The following is a 14,627-nucleotide window of genomic DNA, read 5'->3' as shown; positions in this document are numbered from 1 at the left end:
CGTTTGCGGTTTTGTTCATGTTTTGTACATTCGAAGTTGTAGCTTGTCTAGATTGCTAACTACTTAGCTAGCTTGTTGCAGAGTAATGCTGATTTTTTATTTTTTTTGCAAGTTTGTTTGTTAAATATTATTTTCTCGCTCCGGTTTATGTTTAGAAACCATGTTGTTCACTCGTGTTAGCAAACATAGTACGCTAGTTCTGTTAGCGTCAAGTTCTGTAACGGAATGTGTTCCATTACCATGTGGTCATGCGCTAATACTTTGCATATCAAACCTGATTGGTTCAAGCTGTTAAGTACGATTTGTGACATCACACTAACGAGCTTCATATGAGGTCATGCAGCTACATCCAGATGTTATAGATGAAGTATGTATTGTCACCTCATTAAAATGGGAATCTGGAATCCTTCTAGGAAAAATGAAGTTATTGGATCGTTGAGTTGGTGCTTGTCCTTATTTTCTGTTCTAATGCACACAGCAAGAACCTATCCGAGATCATGCGAAAAGGAATTCTGATGAAACGCTGAATGTGTTCGGAATATTTCTGTGTTTTTGTAGCAGTCTCCAAATCTGCGTACGTGTTTGAACAAAGGTTTATTGGCGACTATCATTCTCCTAATTCGCTTTATGTGAGTGGGTGTGAGCGTGTGTGTGTGTGTGTGTGTGTGTGTGTGTGGGCGAGCAGGTGATGTGGCCTTGACCGGAAGGTCATAGAAAGCCGTCAGTTCCTTTTTCCTCTCCGGATATTCCCAGCATTCTCTTGCCAGTATCGCGGGTTGGGAACGCTGGGAATCTGCAGGACAGGAAGCCGGAACAGGAACGCCGCCGCTCCAGGCAGAAACTCCTCGTTCTGCCCTGATCTCAGAACAGACTCCTTTATCCAAACCCTGACCTCAGATATTAACACACTGAGCTGTGAGGTGGGATGAGAGAGACAGACAATACTGACCCCCAGTGGACAGAGCCGAGATTACAGCGGTCAGAACATTAACGCCATTTTAAACTATTAAAACAAATTTATGCAGAATAATAAACTGTTTAGTGTTTTTCTAATGGCAGAGGAACATCTCTACACCTTCATGCTCATTACAATGGCAGCATTTATGAATATTCATGAATATGCAAATTAGAAACATATCAGTATCCTCCTGCCAGCCTTTATGGCCTAGCTAGTCAGTTGGCTAACTTAGCTAGTCAGTCGGCTAACTGCTAACAAACTAGCTGACATTTATCAGTGGGATTTACAGATTTACATCCGTAATGTCTCACTGATTTATTTAATAACAGCCAAATATATAAATAAAACTGTTCATCATTAGCTATCATTAGTTACGTTTTTTCTTGCTAACTTGCTAGCTAGATTCTTCAGCTAAAAGTTTCCATCGTCATCCTCTAATAATTTGCATATCAGACGTGATAGGCTCACACCATTGAGCGTGTTAAGTGACATCACTAAGCAAGTTCATACATAGCCCCGCCCCCAAATCATTGCAATGATATACACTATAGGGGAAAATACTTTATTTTATTCAACATAAAGACATATTTTTGTTTATTCGTTTGTTGTGTTTTATTTATTTAAACTCATTAAACACCCAGGTGCGTAGCTTCACTATGTATTAACACTTATAACACCTTTAATATGTTTTATTGTTGTCTCTCATACAGCATGTTAACGATGAAGGTCATGTGAGCAAGTTTGAGTGAATTTCCAACAGTATATTTAATATTTAATATTTTATTTCCCAGAAAATCTTAGCAAAAGTTTCTACACATCAGCAGAATTTATCTCTAAAACAGTGGTGATGCTGAACATGTTTTTTTCTGTATTATTTCTTATTTCTACAGTAAAGGAAAAAAAAAAAGCTTAGCTACTGTTTGGTATTTTATTTACTGGCATTTTTCCGCTCGTCTTTATTTCATCTTGAGGAACTCCTCATCACCTGAAATATTAAAAACACACAATATATTATATTTATTTATTTAGTATAAACATGCAGTATTTTTGGTACTGGAATCTAAAAGCAGTTTGGATTATTATTATAGTACTATAGTTTTATTATATAGTTTTATTATATAATTATTGCAATTATAATTTATTATATATTATATAGTATTACTATAGTTTTATTACAGTATTTGGACAGTTGAGTGCAAAACTTTCACAAATGCTCCAAAAGTAACACAAATGATAAAACAGTGTGTGCAAATATATTACTTTATCAGTGAAACAGTTAAAATTAGCTGAATATGATATTAATGTGGATAAATATAATTTTTTATTATTATTATTATTATTATCATCTCCATCTCCAGATCAATAATTTCAGGTTTAGTGTGTGTGAGAGCTGATTTCCTGATTCTTAACTCGACTGCTTGAGGGTTTTAAAACTTTTCATGCCTTAAATAAGAATTGATCAAAGTGACTGGTTTAAATAATTAAACACATGAATGATGTACAAACTCAAATATGTTACCGAGGGGGAGGGGGGGTGTATACTTTTGAGCAAGTTAAGAAAGAGACACAGTTGCTGTAATATTCAGGAAAACATCATTAAATGAAGATGAATTTCTGTTTTTTGTAGATAAACTGACAGAGCAAAGGGGATACAAACTTTTGGACTCAACTATACACACACACATATATATATATATATATATATTTATTGATTTATATATGTGTATAAGTGTGTGTGTGTGTGTGTGTTTACCGTCTCTGCTCACGCCGCAGTACTCCTCACACTCTTTCTGTGTGTAGAAGCGGTTGCCGTTGCCCTCACACCCTCCGTAGTTGAAGGACACACACTTTCCGTTGGTCGAGTCGAAAGCCCAGAAGTGCAGCGACATTTTACACGAACCGACGTCTATCGGGAGCCGACAGGCAGCTGGACGGGCGAGAGAACACGAGATTCTGATTGGTCGTCAGGTGTTGATTAATTTTCTATAACAGCAGCTCTGACAGTAGCGCAGGTTTATATTAATACACTCGTTCTAATACGTTATCGTTTCTATAGTAACAGCTCATTCACAGGGACGTGTACAGCGGAGGCTCTGCTGATAATAAACAGATTAAAAATCTTGTTTTGAGAGGTTTATGTAACATGTATGGAAGGAGTCTCCAGTGTCAGCGCTTTGTAACAGTCAGAGGTAAAGCTTTAAACTTTAAGTTTTCAGACATCTTCAGGACAGAGGAGTTTACGCTTCTTTTCGGTTTCTTGGTAACATGACAAGCTTTCGGTAACATGATATAACATTAACTTCAAGAGAGAGAAAAAAGAGAGGCTGGTGAGGGAAGGACTGTTTATAGCTGCTATAATGTAAGTGAGAACAAGAAATGAACTTGTTTCACCAACATTAAATGTAACTATAAACTGATAAAAATTATCACTCGTCATTCTTTAAGAAATAAAACATTGTCATCGTTGGTAAATTGCTGCGGTGGAAGCGAAATAAAACACATGGGGGCGTGCTGTTATAGGAAAATAATCAACTTCAGGGTGGTAACAGAAAGTCTGCTTCATCGCACCAATCTGTCAGTATTTTACCACACACACACACACACACACACACACACACACACACACACACACACACACACACCCTCAGTGCGGCAGGTCTGCAGACACTCCTTCTCAGTGAGGAAGTTGTTCTGGTTGCCCAAACAGCCTCCGTACTCAAACATCTGACACGCCATGATGGAGGAGTTGTAGTGGTAGCGATGGAGGATCCCGAAACATGGACCAGGGTCTGGGGCACCTGTACAGGAGTCTACACACACACACACACACACACAGGTGCATCAGGAAGTGATTTCTCTCAGAAGCAAAAGAAAGAAACTTGAATTTGGATTTTAAACATCAATAATACATCAGCTGTCAGAGCGTCCAATCAAATCAGCTTGTCTCATTCCCTTAAATACGAGCATCCAATCAAATCATCTTGTTTCATTCCCTTTAAAACTGAGCGTCCAATCAAATCAGCTTGTTTCATTCCCTTTAAAACTGAGCATCTAATCAAATCAGCTTGTTTCATTCCCTTTAAAACTGAGCATCCAATCAAATCAGCTTGTTTCATTCCCTTTAAAACTGAGCATCCAATCAAATCAGCTTGTCTCATTCCCTTTAAAACTGAGCATCTAATCAAATCAGATTGTCTCATTCCCTTAAATACGAGCGTCCAATCAAATCAGCTTGTCTCATTCCCTTTAAAACTGAGCATCTAATCAAATCAGATTGTCTCATTCCCTTTAAAACTGAGCATCCAATCAAATCAGCTTGTTTCATTCCCTTTAAAACTGAGCGTCCAATCAAATCAGCTTGTTTCATTCCCTTTAAAACTGAGCGTCCAATCAAATCAGCTTGTTTCATTCCCTTTAAAACTGAGCGTCCAATCAAATCAGCTTGTTTCATTCCCTTTAAAACTGAGCGTCCAATCAAATCAGCTTGTTTCATTCCCTTTAAAACTGAGCGTCCAATCAAATCATCTTGTCTCAGTCCCTTTAAAACTGAGCGTCCAATCAAATCAGCTTGTCTCATTCCCTTAAATACGAGCATCCAATCAAATCAGCTTGTCTCATTCCTTTTAGAGACACCCTTGTGTGTGTGTGTGTGTGTGTGTGTGTGTGTGTGTGTGCACTCACCTTCTCCTTTGAATATGGGTGTGTCGTCTGCAGAACCTTCATCAGATGGAGGCAGCACCAGCGATCGTCTCGTCCTCGGCTGGACCAATCCGCAGCCACAGGACACGCAAAGCATTATGGGATTGATCAAAAATTAGCCTCAGTTCTTACTTTTCATGGGCCATCTTAAGAAATGATGTTTTGAGAACAGCTATACATTTTACATAATCAATAGGACAGAAGTTAAGGACAATTAATAGATTTATTTTTTAAAAATACCTGAACCTCGGTCTGTGGAGCTGTTTTTTCTCCTGGAACACAATCTCCTAAAGAGAAAGAAAAAAAAAAACACACGCAGACGGAGAAAGAATGAGATCTGACCTTAAATAAATACCCTAAAATAATTCCCCTACAGGAAGTAAAGTCAGGTTTGTTAAAGGATCTAAATGGTTTAAATCATTAAAAATAACTCTAGAGGACTAAATGTGGCTCCTCAGCAAAGCCAGGAAGACACACATACACTCATGTGCGAAAGTTTGCACACCCTTAGCACAAAATTAGGATAAAGAAAATTTTAATTCATAGCAACAACAATTAGTGTGTTACACTTTCCAAAAGTGCTGTAACTACTCTCTAAAAACCTCTATGTCCACTCTTTACCTTTATAACAGGTGTAATTTTCACCTTTCCTTAAATCCTCACACTTACTTCCTGCCTTCTTTAGGTCAAATTTCTTTGTATAATATGTTCGATATGTTCCTGATGATATTGTCATGTTGAAGGATTCATCCACATTTCAATTATATCTCCTTATAATTAGTTTAATTGCAGGTGAACTGTAAAAAGTGGTACATTTTTAATTTTTTTTTTTTTTTCTCCCCCCCCAAACTTTAGCCCTAAACTACGATGGACGATACTAGAATCACTGTGAGGTTAAAAAAAACCCTCTCTGATGGGAATTGTATATTTTTATACCTTTGTTCTGTTTAATAGAGATGGTATCTGCGCTCATTCCCTGTTCAGCCACCAGGGTCTTAAAGTCCTCCAACAGCGTGGGCCGCAGTTCCTTCTTACGTCCTGTTGGGGGCAGAAACCAGCACAAAACCTCAGTCTTACCTCACGTTTCCCACTAGCTCTTTGTCTCACACACGTACGTACAGAATGAACGCTTGCCTGTCATTTTCTCGCTATCGTGAATGTAGAGGAATGTGGTTACTGAAGATGAAGATGAATGAATGAATAAATGAATAACAGCATTTCCTACATCTAGAAAGATGTTCAGATTTTCGTATATGTGAGTCAGTTCTCAACTTTCACCTAAAAGAGCTGACTCAAAGAGCTGAATTAAAGAAAGAGCTGTCTCAAAGAGCTGTCTCAAAGAGCTGACTCAAAGAGCTGAATTAAAGAAAGAGCTGACTCAAAGAGCTGGCTCAAAGAGCCGACTCAAGGAGCTGAATTAAAGAAAGAGCTGACTCAAAGAGCTGTCTCAAAGAGCTGACTCAAAGAGCTGTCTCAAAGAGCTGACTCAAGGAGCTGAATTAAAGAAAGAGCCGACTCAAAGAGCTGTTTCAAAGAGCTGTCTCAAAGAGCTGTCTCAAAGAGCTGACTCAAAGAGCCGACTCAAGGAGCTGAATTAAAGAAAGAGCTGACTCAAAGAGCTGACTCAAAGAGCTGTCTCAAAGAGCTGACTCAAGGAGCTGAATTAAAGAAAGAGCCGACTCAAGGAGCTGTCTCAAAGAGCTGTCTCAAAGAGCTGACTCAAAGAGCCGACTCAAAGAGCTGTCTCAAAGAGCTGTCTCAAAGAGCCGACTCAAGGAGCTGAATTAAAGAAAGATCTGACTCAAAGAGCTGTCTCAAAGAGCTGTCTCAAAGAGCTGACTCAAAGAGCCGACTCAAGGAGCTGAATTAAAGAAAGAGCTGACTCAAAGAGCTGACTCAAAGAGCTGTCTCAAAGAGCTGTCTCAAAGAGCCGACTCAAGGAGCTGAATTAAAGAAAGAGCTGACTCAAAGAGCTGTCTCAAAGAGCTGTCTCAAAGAGCTGTCTCAAAGAGCTGACTCAAAGAGCCGACTCAAGGAGCTGAATTAAAGAAAGAGCTGACTCAAAGATCTGACTCAAAGAGCTGTCTCAAAGAGCTGTCACAAAGAGCTGTCTCAAAGAGCTGTCTCAAAGAGCTGTCTCAAAGAGCTGACTCAAGGAGCTGAATTAAAGAAAGAGCTGACTCAAAGAGCTGACTCAAAGAACTGTCTCAAAGATCTGACTCAAAGAGCTGTCTCAAAAGCTGTCTCAAACAGCTGTCTCAAAGAGCTGTCTCAAAGAACTGACTCAAAGAGCTGAATTAAAGAAAGAGGCGACTCAAAGAACCTACTTAAAAAGCTGACTGAAAGATCTGAATCAGAGTCAATTCAGAGATCACTAAAATAGGTCACTCAAAGTCGGGACTCAAAGAGATGACGTAACGAGTTGACTCAAAGAGCTGACTCAAAGATCTGACTTGAAAAGATGAATCTGTGCCAACTCAAAGAAATCACTAAAAGAGCTGCCTCCAAGGGCTGACTCAAATAGCTGAATCAAGGAGCTGAATCAGAGTCAACTCAAAGAGATGACTAAAATAGCTGTCTCAAAGAGCTGACTCAAAGAGCTGACTCAGCTGAATCCGTGCCAACTCAAATAGATGACTCAGAGTCAACTCAAAGAGTCAACTCTAAGAACTTACTAAATGAGCTGACTCAAAGAGCTGTCTCAAAGAGCTGACTCAAAGAGATGACTTAAAGCGTGGGATCAGAGTCGAATCAAAGAGATGACAAAAAGAACGATCTCAAAGGTCTGACTCAGAGAGCTGACTTGAAAAGCTTAATCAGTGCCAACACAAATAGATAACTCAAAGAGTCAACTCAAAGAACTGACTCAAAAAACTGACTCAAAGAGATGACTTAGAGTGCTGGATCAGAGTTGAATCAAAGAGATGACAAAAAAGTCTCAAAGGTCTGACTCAGAGAGCTGACTTTAAAAGCTGAATCAGTGCCAACTCAAATAGATGACTCAGAGTCAACCCAAAGAGTCAACTCAAAGAACTGACTCAAAAAACTGGAGCTGACTCAGAGAGCTGACTTGAAAAGCTGAATCAGTGAGAACTCAAACAGATGACTCAGAGTCAACCCAAAGAGTCAACTCAAAGAACTGACTCAAAAAACTGACTCAGAGAGCTGTCTCAAAGAGATGACTTGAAAAGCTGAATCAGCACCAACACAAATAGATAACTCAAAGAGTCAACTCAAAGAACTGACTCAAAAAACTGACTCAAAGAGCTGTCACAGAGAGCTGACTTGAAAAGCTGAATCAGCGCCAACTCAAATAGATGACTCAGAGTCAACTCAAAGAGTCAACTCAAAGAACTGACTCAAAAAGCTGACTTCTGAATCAAAGATCTGAATCAAAGCCTCCTAGTGACCTGGACTTTAATAAAGCTGTGAATAATCAGTGATTCCTCACCGTACAGTTTGACCGAGGTGGTCTTGTTTCCTCCACGCTGCTGTTTGAACTTCACCACCAGCGCATACTCGTCGTAGTTCGTGTGCACCACGTAGGCGTCCACATCAGCTGACCATTCTGTACAGAAACACAGCCAGACATTATATTCGAGTTAACAGCTTTTATTCCTTTTTTAAGTTGTGATCGTGAGTTTAGCGTTTTTACTCACTGACACTGTGGTAGTAGAATCTTCCCGGAGTTTCAGTCTTCACGTAGTTACCGGTGATCATCTTACACACGCCATGCCTACCAATAAAACCAGCACAACACCTTTTACTCATCCTTACACCACATTCTGGATTCTGATTGGTCAGAAAGTGTTGATTAATATTCTAAAATAGCAGCTCTGACAGTAGCGCAGGTTTATACGTTATCGTTTCTATAGCAACAGCTCATTCACAGGGACGTGTACAGCAGACGCTTTGCTAATAATAAACGGATTAAAAAAACGTGTAATTGTTGATTTGGTGAAGTTTTCTGTAAAGAGAATAAATAAGGAAGGAGTCTCCAGTGTCAGTGCTTTGTATCAGTCAGAGGTGAAGCTGTAGCTTTAAGTTTTCCGACATCTTCAGGAAAGACGAGTTTACGCTTCTTCGCGGTTTCTCGGTAACATGACAAGGTTTCGGTAACACGATACAACATTAAATGTAACTAAAAGTTGATAAAAAATATGATAAAAAATTGTAATTGTTGGCAAATTTCTGTGGTATAGCAGAAATAAGACACGTGGATGTGTGTGTGTGCGTGTGTGTGTGCGTGTGTGTGTATGTGTGTGTGTGTGTGTGTGTGTGTGTGTGTGTGTGTGTGTGTGTATACCTGGACATGATGCGCGTCATGTTCAGGGAGTTTGGAGAGTCACTACGCTGCAGCTCCAGAGATCCGATCGGAGAATCTCCTTTGTATTTCTTCCTCCAGGGGCAGTTGGAGGCTGAGGCGATGTCATACCACTTCCCCAAGAACTGAACGCAAAACAACATGGCTGACACGCGTGTGTGTGTGTGTGTGTGCGCGCGTGTGTGTGTGTGTGTGTGTGTGTGTGTGTGTGGTGGGTGCTAAGGGTTATTTAGGTCAGAGATGTCCATTATTGACCTAAATCTAGACAACATGTTGTTGTGTGTAACACAGAAATTAAAAGTATATTTTATGTTAAATTATACATGTGAACATAACTGGGGATAAGAATTGTTTCTGTTGTATAAAGGCTTATTGGGTAACCTTTGACCCTTGTATTGATTGGTGGATATACCCTAGTTAAATAGCAATGCATGTCGTTAATTCTAAAATGGACGCTTTATGGTTTTTTCTGCACTTGTTTGGTGTAAACCTTTTTTCTTCATGTGGTTATTCGGTTAGCAATAAATACATTGTTAAAAGAAACATTCACTGTATTTTGAGAAAACCTGCATTTAATCATTATAAATGTGTTAATCGAAGAATCAGGCAATTTTTTAAAACATTTCATTTGCTTTTTTTTGTCTTAAATGCGAGTTGAAAGTAACAGGGTTAAGTTTTTAGTGTAGCGTTAACAAATACACAAAATGTCCCTAACTAGCATCCATGCTAATAACCTGAAGGTATGAATGCTATTCTAATAATTTAATTCAAATTTCATTTCTGTAATTAATTATTTATTTTACAATCAATAATCTGAGTAACAGTGTCGTACATTTCAAAATGGCCTCGTCGGTCAATATCACAACATTATAAATATAAAGAAAAAATAAAGAAGAAAGAATCCTGTATGAGAATGTGCTTTTCTTCTTCTCGTGATCTTCAGGAAATTCACATGATGCAACTTCCTTTTGAACATGTTACATGTGACATGTGAAATATTTTCCAGTTATTTAATGTGGTGAATGTGTTCAGGTAGCAGGGTTGAGAGAATGTTGAGAGAATGTTGTGAGAATAAATTGTACATTTTTATAACGTATAATGGACATTATTAAAAAAAAAAAAAAGGAAAAAGATGTTTCAACAAGATGAGATGATCAATGAAGTCACAAATTAAAGCAAAAATTAAATTTTTGAAATGTTTTAATGATTATATTTGAAGGTAAAGTGGAGTGATAGTGAGCTGGGATGCTTTTTCTATTTTTTTTAAAGTTTTCTATTTTAAATTTTTTTTTAATTAAACTTAACTTTATCTGAAGCAGCTCAGGGCTGTTGTGAAGGAGTGTTGTGTTTAAAATGTCTGTAAAAATATTTTTATACATTTATGAAATATTTGTAAATGTAACATAAAAAAAGTGGAACATAAATCATGGAATCACTTGTATGTCTAATTTTTTTTCCTACTTTATTGTTTTCTTTTTCCAAATTTAGACATATGACAATTTTCATAAACAAAACAACAATTTTAAAAAATGCCAGCATCTATTTTAATTTTTTAAAAACATTTTTATATCTTTTATCTCTCATCAGATGGGTTAGGATTTTTTTTTTTTTATTTTGGGAAAAACTTAAATTTTTTGTCTTTGCTAGGTGAAATCTTCTGCATGTATAAATAAACAATTTTGTCTAAACAATATATTTGGTGAAGAAACGGTGTGTATTTGCTTGAATATTGTGTAATACTGGTGTGTAAACAGTTTCTGCTCTTTGATCAAGGACGAAGTTTTTTTCTGCGTTTTACATCCACACTAGCAGGGAAAAGATCACTCCAGCTATTGATTAGCACACAACCCGACTGAAAAGTACACTGATATGTTATTTCTGACAAACAAAGGTTTTAAAGTTCCCTATTTCCCAATATTAAGCTTGTCGTGGTTTAAAACTTAAAATTTAGCTGTTAGCTAGCTAGTCTCTAGCATAAGAGGCACCATACTTTGTTACTAGCTAGCTAACAACATTGAACAGTAAAATATTTATTGTAAAAATCACATCCTGATTTTCTAAAGTGCTTCTCAGACATTTTATTAATTATTTTAGCAAACTAGCAAATTTTTAATGCAAACAGCAAACTCCAGGCTACGATCTTATGCTAGCAGTTTAGCTAGTAGCAGAACTAGGAATGATTGAATTCTGTAAATCAGTACACGGTCATGTTATTTTGGGAATTTCATTTTAATTTCTTTTTGTTTTAACTTTTATTTATTGCTATTTAGTGTACAGCATAGTAATTTAACATTATATTAGCGTTATGCGTTGCTAGCTATTTCTGTGTTTATCTTAGCATTTTGTAATCATATAAATAAATTCGGTGTTAGTTATTTAATTTATGCAAAAAAAAAGTACAAAATAATCTAATTATCTTCATAAATGTTTTATCTGAAAACAAATCTGAGAAATTAGCATCAAACTGTTCATATTATTCAGTAACATGTTCAAAAAGACTGTTATTAATTAAGTATTATTGATTATTATACACTTTTATGACGTTTGTGTTATGTTTTGAATATTATGAAGTGTTCTGATGGTGTGTGGAGGTTCTTACCCGGTCCAGGTTGAAGTTCTCCTGGGTCTGGAGGAGCGGTTCTGGAGGCAGAGGTCCGGCGTGGATCAGAGCCACACCGGCCAGCAGGAGAACCGTAACCACAGCCTGCATTTCTGTCTGTCTCGGATCCAAATGAGGTTCTAGTCTGTAATGATGAGAGAACAACAGCACCTTCCTCCTCCTCCTCTTCCTCTTTCTCCTCCTCTTCCTGCTGTTAAAGCCATCGACCGGTGGGTTATGTGCTTTTACCCCACTGGCACCAAGCGTCCTAAAATCAGTCCAACCAACCAGAGCAACGGTCCTCTTATCTATTTATTGATTTATTTATCCTGTGCTCTGTGTGTGTCTGATTCGGTCACATTTCAAAATAATAGGATATAAATTGAACTTGTTCTAAATATACTCTGCCAAGACAAATAATCTGGAAAGCTTAATCTGGATAAGTGGATTTGGATTAGAGGTTGGTGTTACAGTGTTTACAGACCGTCAAGGACGTTAGAAAGTCAAATGGAAAATAACACAACAAGCCGCAGTATTTTCAAGCCTTTTCTATTTTCTTTGAATTGTGAGAATCAGAAGCATTTTATTCACCAGGTGCTGTAGGTTTACATGCGTTAGGAATTTTTCTTGGTGTTTGGTCACAACATGATACATTCAACACACACACACACACACACATCTCGGACAACACACACACACACACACACACACACATCTACCATCCTAATATATAAATATTACACCTGAAGCAGAAATAGTAGGCTCCGTTGTCATTTTTATTGCAGTGGAGGAAGAAATAGCAGCAGGATCCATAAATAATAGCAGTGATATATATTATTACTAGACATCATGCTGTATTATAATTACAAAATATATATACATTAAAATATGCAATTAGAAAATTTTTGCATTATTTCTATTTTTATTTTTTAAATGTCTTTAATTATTATTATTATTATTATTATTATTATTATTATTACCCGTCTTCAGAGGACATTATGGACTTTTTAGCACTAAATAAATTTTTTTTTTTTTTTTTTTTTTTGGACTCTTGAAGCCACCCATTAGAGAGGAAGGGAAGAAAAAGAAAATAGAGAAAAAAGGAAAAATAAGAAATATTATGCACACAGTTCTAATATTTTATAAATAATAGCAATCGTAATAAATCATATATTTAATAATATTTAAATTAATAATATTTAACTTAAATAAAATAATTTGAATATGATTATTATTATTTTACATATTATTACTATGCATCATGTTGTATTGTAATTGTGCTATTCATCATGTTATATCATATATATGTATATATACATGCAGTTAGATAGAACATTTTTTGCATATCACATCATTACATATTTTATTTATTTATTTATTTATTTATTTATTATAATTATAATTTATTTATTTATTTTTAAAAAACTGTCACCAACCTCCATCTTCAGAGAACATTATGGACTTTTTTAGCACTAAATAAAATTGCTATTTTTTTTATTTTTTTGGACTCTTAAAGCCACCCAGAAGAGAGGAAGGGAAGAAAAAGAAAATAGAAAAGGGGAGGAAAGAAAAAATAAATAGAGTAAAAGAAATAGTATGCGCATGTCCTTAAAATGTTTTGCAACAATTTTACTCAGAGTTTGTTTTTTCCTTTTCATTTATAGCACAGAAATAGAAGAATATATGAAGGGGTGGAAAAGCAAGAGAAAGGAAATATTATAATAAAAAATAAAAATAAGAAAAAAAAGAGAAGAACAAAAAATAAATGATACATTCAACACACACACACACACACACATCTACCATCCTAATATATAAATATTACACCTGAAGCAGAAATAGTAGGCGCCATTTTAATTTTTATTGCAGTGGAGGAAGAACTAGCAGCAGGATCCATAAATAATAGCAGTGATATATATTAATGAAAATATTAATAAATCATATATTCAATACTATTTAAAATAATAATATGTAACTTGTAAAATAATTTAAATATTATTCTTATTTTACATATTATTACTAGACATAAAAGATATATGTATATTAACATATGCAATTAGATAGAAAAATATCATTTTGCATATCATTATATATTTGTATTTGTATTTTTTAAATGTCTTATTATTATTATTATTATTATTATTATTATTAAAACCTGTCTTCAGAGAACATTATGGACTTTGTTAGGACTAAATAAAATTGCTATTTTTTTTGGACTCTTAAAGCCACCCATAAGAGAGGAAGGAAAGAAAAAGAAATAGAGAAAAAAGGAGAAAGAAATAAAGAAATATTACGCACACAGTTCTGATATTTTATAAATAATAGCAATCATAATAAATCGTATATTTAATAGTATTTAAAATAAAATTAATAATAAATTGAAATATTATTTTACATATTATTACTATATATCATGTTGTATTATATATATATATATATATATATATATATATATATATATATATATATATATATATATATATTAAAATATGCAATTATTTAGAAACAGATTTGCATATCACATTATTATATATTTGTATTTTTATTTCATAAATGTTTTTTTATTATTATTATTTTTTAAACCTGTCACCAGCCTCCTTCTTCAGAGAACATTATGGACTTTTTTAGCACTAAATAAAATTGCTATTTTTTTTTTTTTTTTTTTTTGGACTCTTGAAGCCACCCATAAGAGAGGAAGGGAAGAAAAAGAAAATAGAGAAAAAAGGAGAAAGAAAGAAATTTTATGTACATCTTCTTAAAATATTTTCACAGCAATTTTAGAGGTTGTTTTTTTTTTCTTTTCATTTATAACATAGAAATAGAAGAATATACAAATGGGGTGGAAAAGCAAGAGAAAGGAAATATATTTTATTGAAAAATAAGAAAAAAAAGAGAAACAAGAGAAAAACAAAAAGGTATGCACATGCGCATAAAGCATAAAAATGTTTGTCAATAGTTTTTTTTCCAGTTTTATTTACACAACACATCCACAGGTTATTATTTGCTGAAATTATTAAAAATATTAAACTATTCACATGTATGGCAGG

General features: G+C 35.3%; 1 protein-coding gene and 1 long non-coding RNA gene across 2 annotated transcripts in view; one reads left to right on the top strand and one right to left on the bottom strand.

Annotated features, from left to right (window-relative positions):
* The window catches only part of LOC128320847 (uncharacterized), a 7,159-nt gene extending 5,418 nt beyond the window's left edge, over positions 1–1,741 (top strand). Inside the window, exon 2 of the long non-coding RNA XR_008304433.1 lies at positions 1–1,741. This exon is cut by the window's left edge and continues 2,508 nt beyond it. This is a non-coding gene — a long non-coding RNA (uncharacterized LOC128320847).
* ambp (alpha-1-microglobulin/bikunin precursor) lies at positions 1,507–11,762 on the bottom strand. Its single transcript, XM_034312903.2, has 10 exons — positions 11,581–11,762; positions 8,964–9,106; positions 8,317–8,393; positions 8,109–8,225; positions 5,594–5,695; positions 4,898–4,944; positions 4,640–4,718; positions 3,601–3,768; positions 2,712–2,885; positions 1,507–1,943 (listed from the first exon to the last, which is right to left on the bottom strand). The coding sequence occupies exons 1-10, from the start codon at positions 11,689–11,691 to the stop codon at positions 1,915–1,917; spliced, it is 1,047 nt and encodes a 348-aa protein (XP_034168794.1). The 5' UTR covers positions 11,692–11,762; the 3' UTR covers positions 1,507–1,914.
* Between the last annotated feature and the right edge of the window lie 2,865 nt (positions 11,763–14,627).

This window comes from Pangasianodon hypophthalmus, chromosome 17 (assembly GCF_027358585.1).
Source record: "Pangasianodon hypophthalmus isolate fPanHyp1 chromosome 17, fPanHyp1.pri, whole genome shotgun sequence".
Lineage (NCBI taxonomy): Eukaryota > Metazoa > Chordata > Actinopteri > Siluriformes > Pangasiidae > Pangasianodon > Pangasianodon hypophthalmus.
The sequence above is the reverse complement of the archived record's forward strand: the minus strand, read 5'-3'. Positions and strand labels throughout refer to the sequence as shown.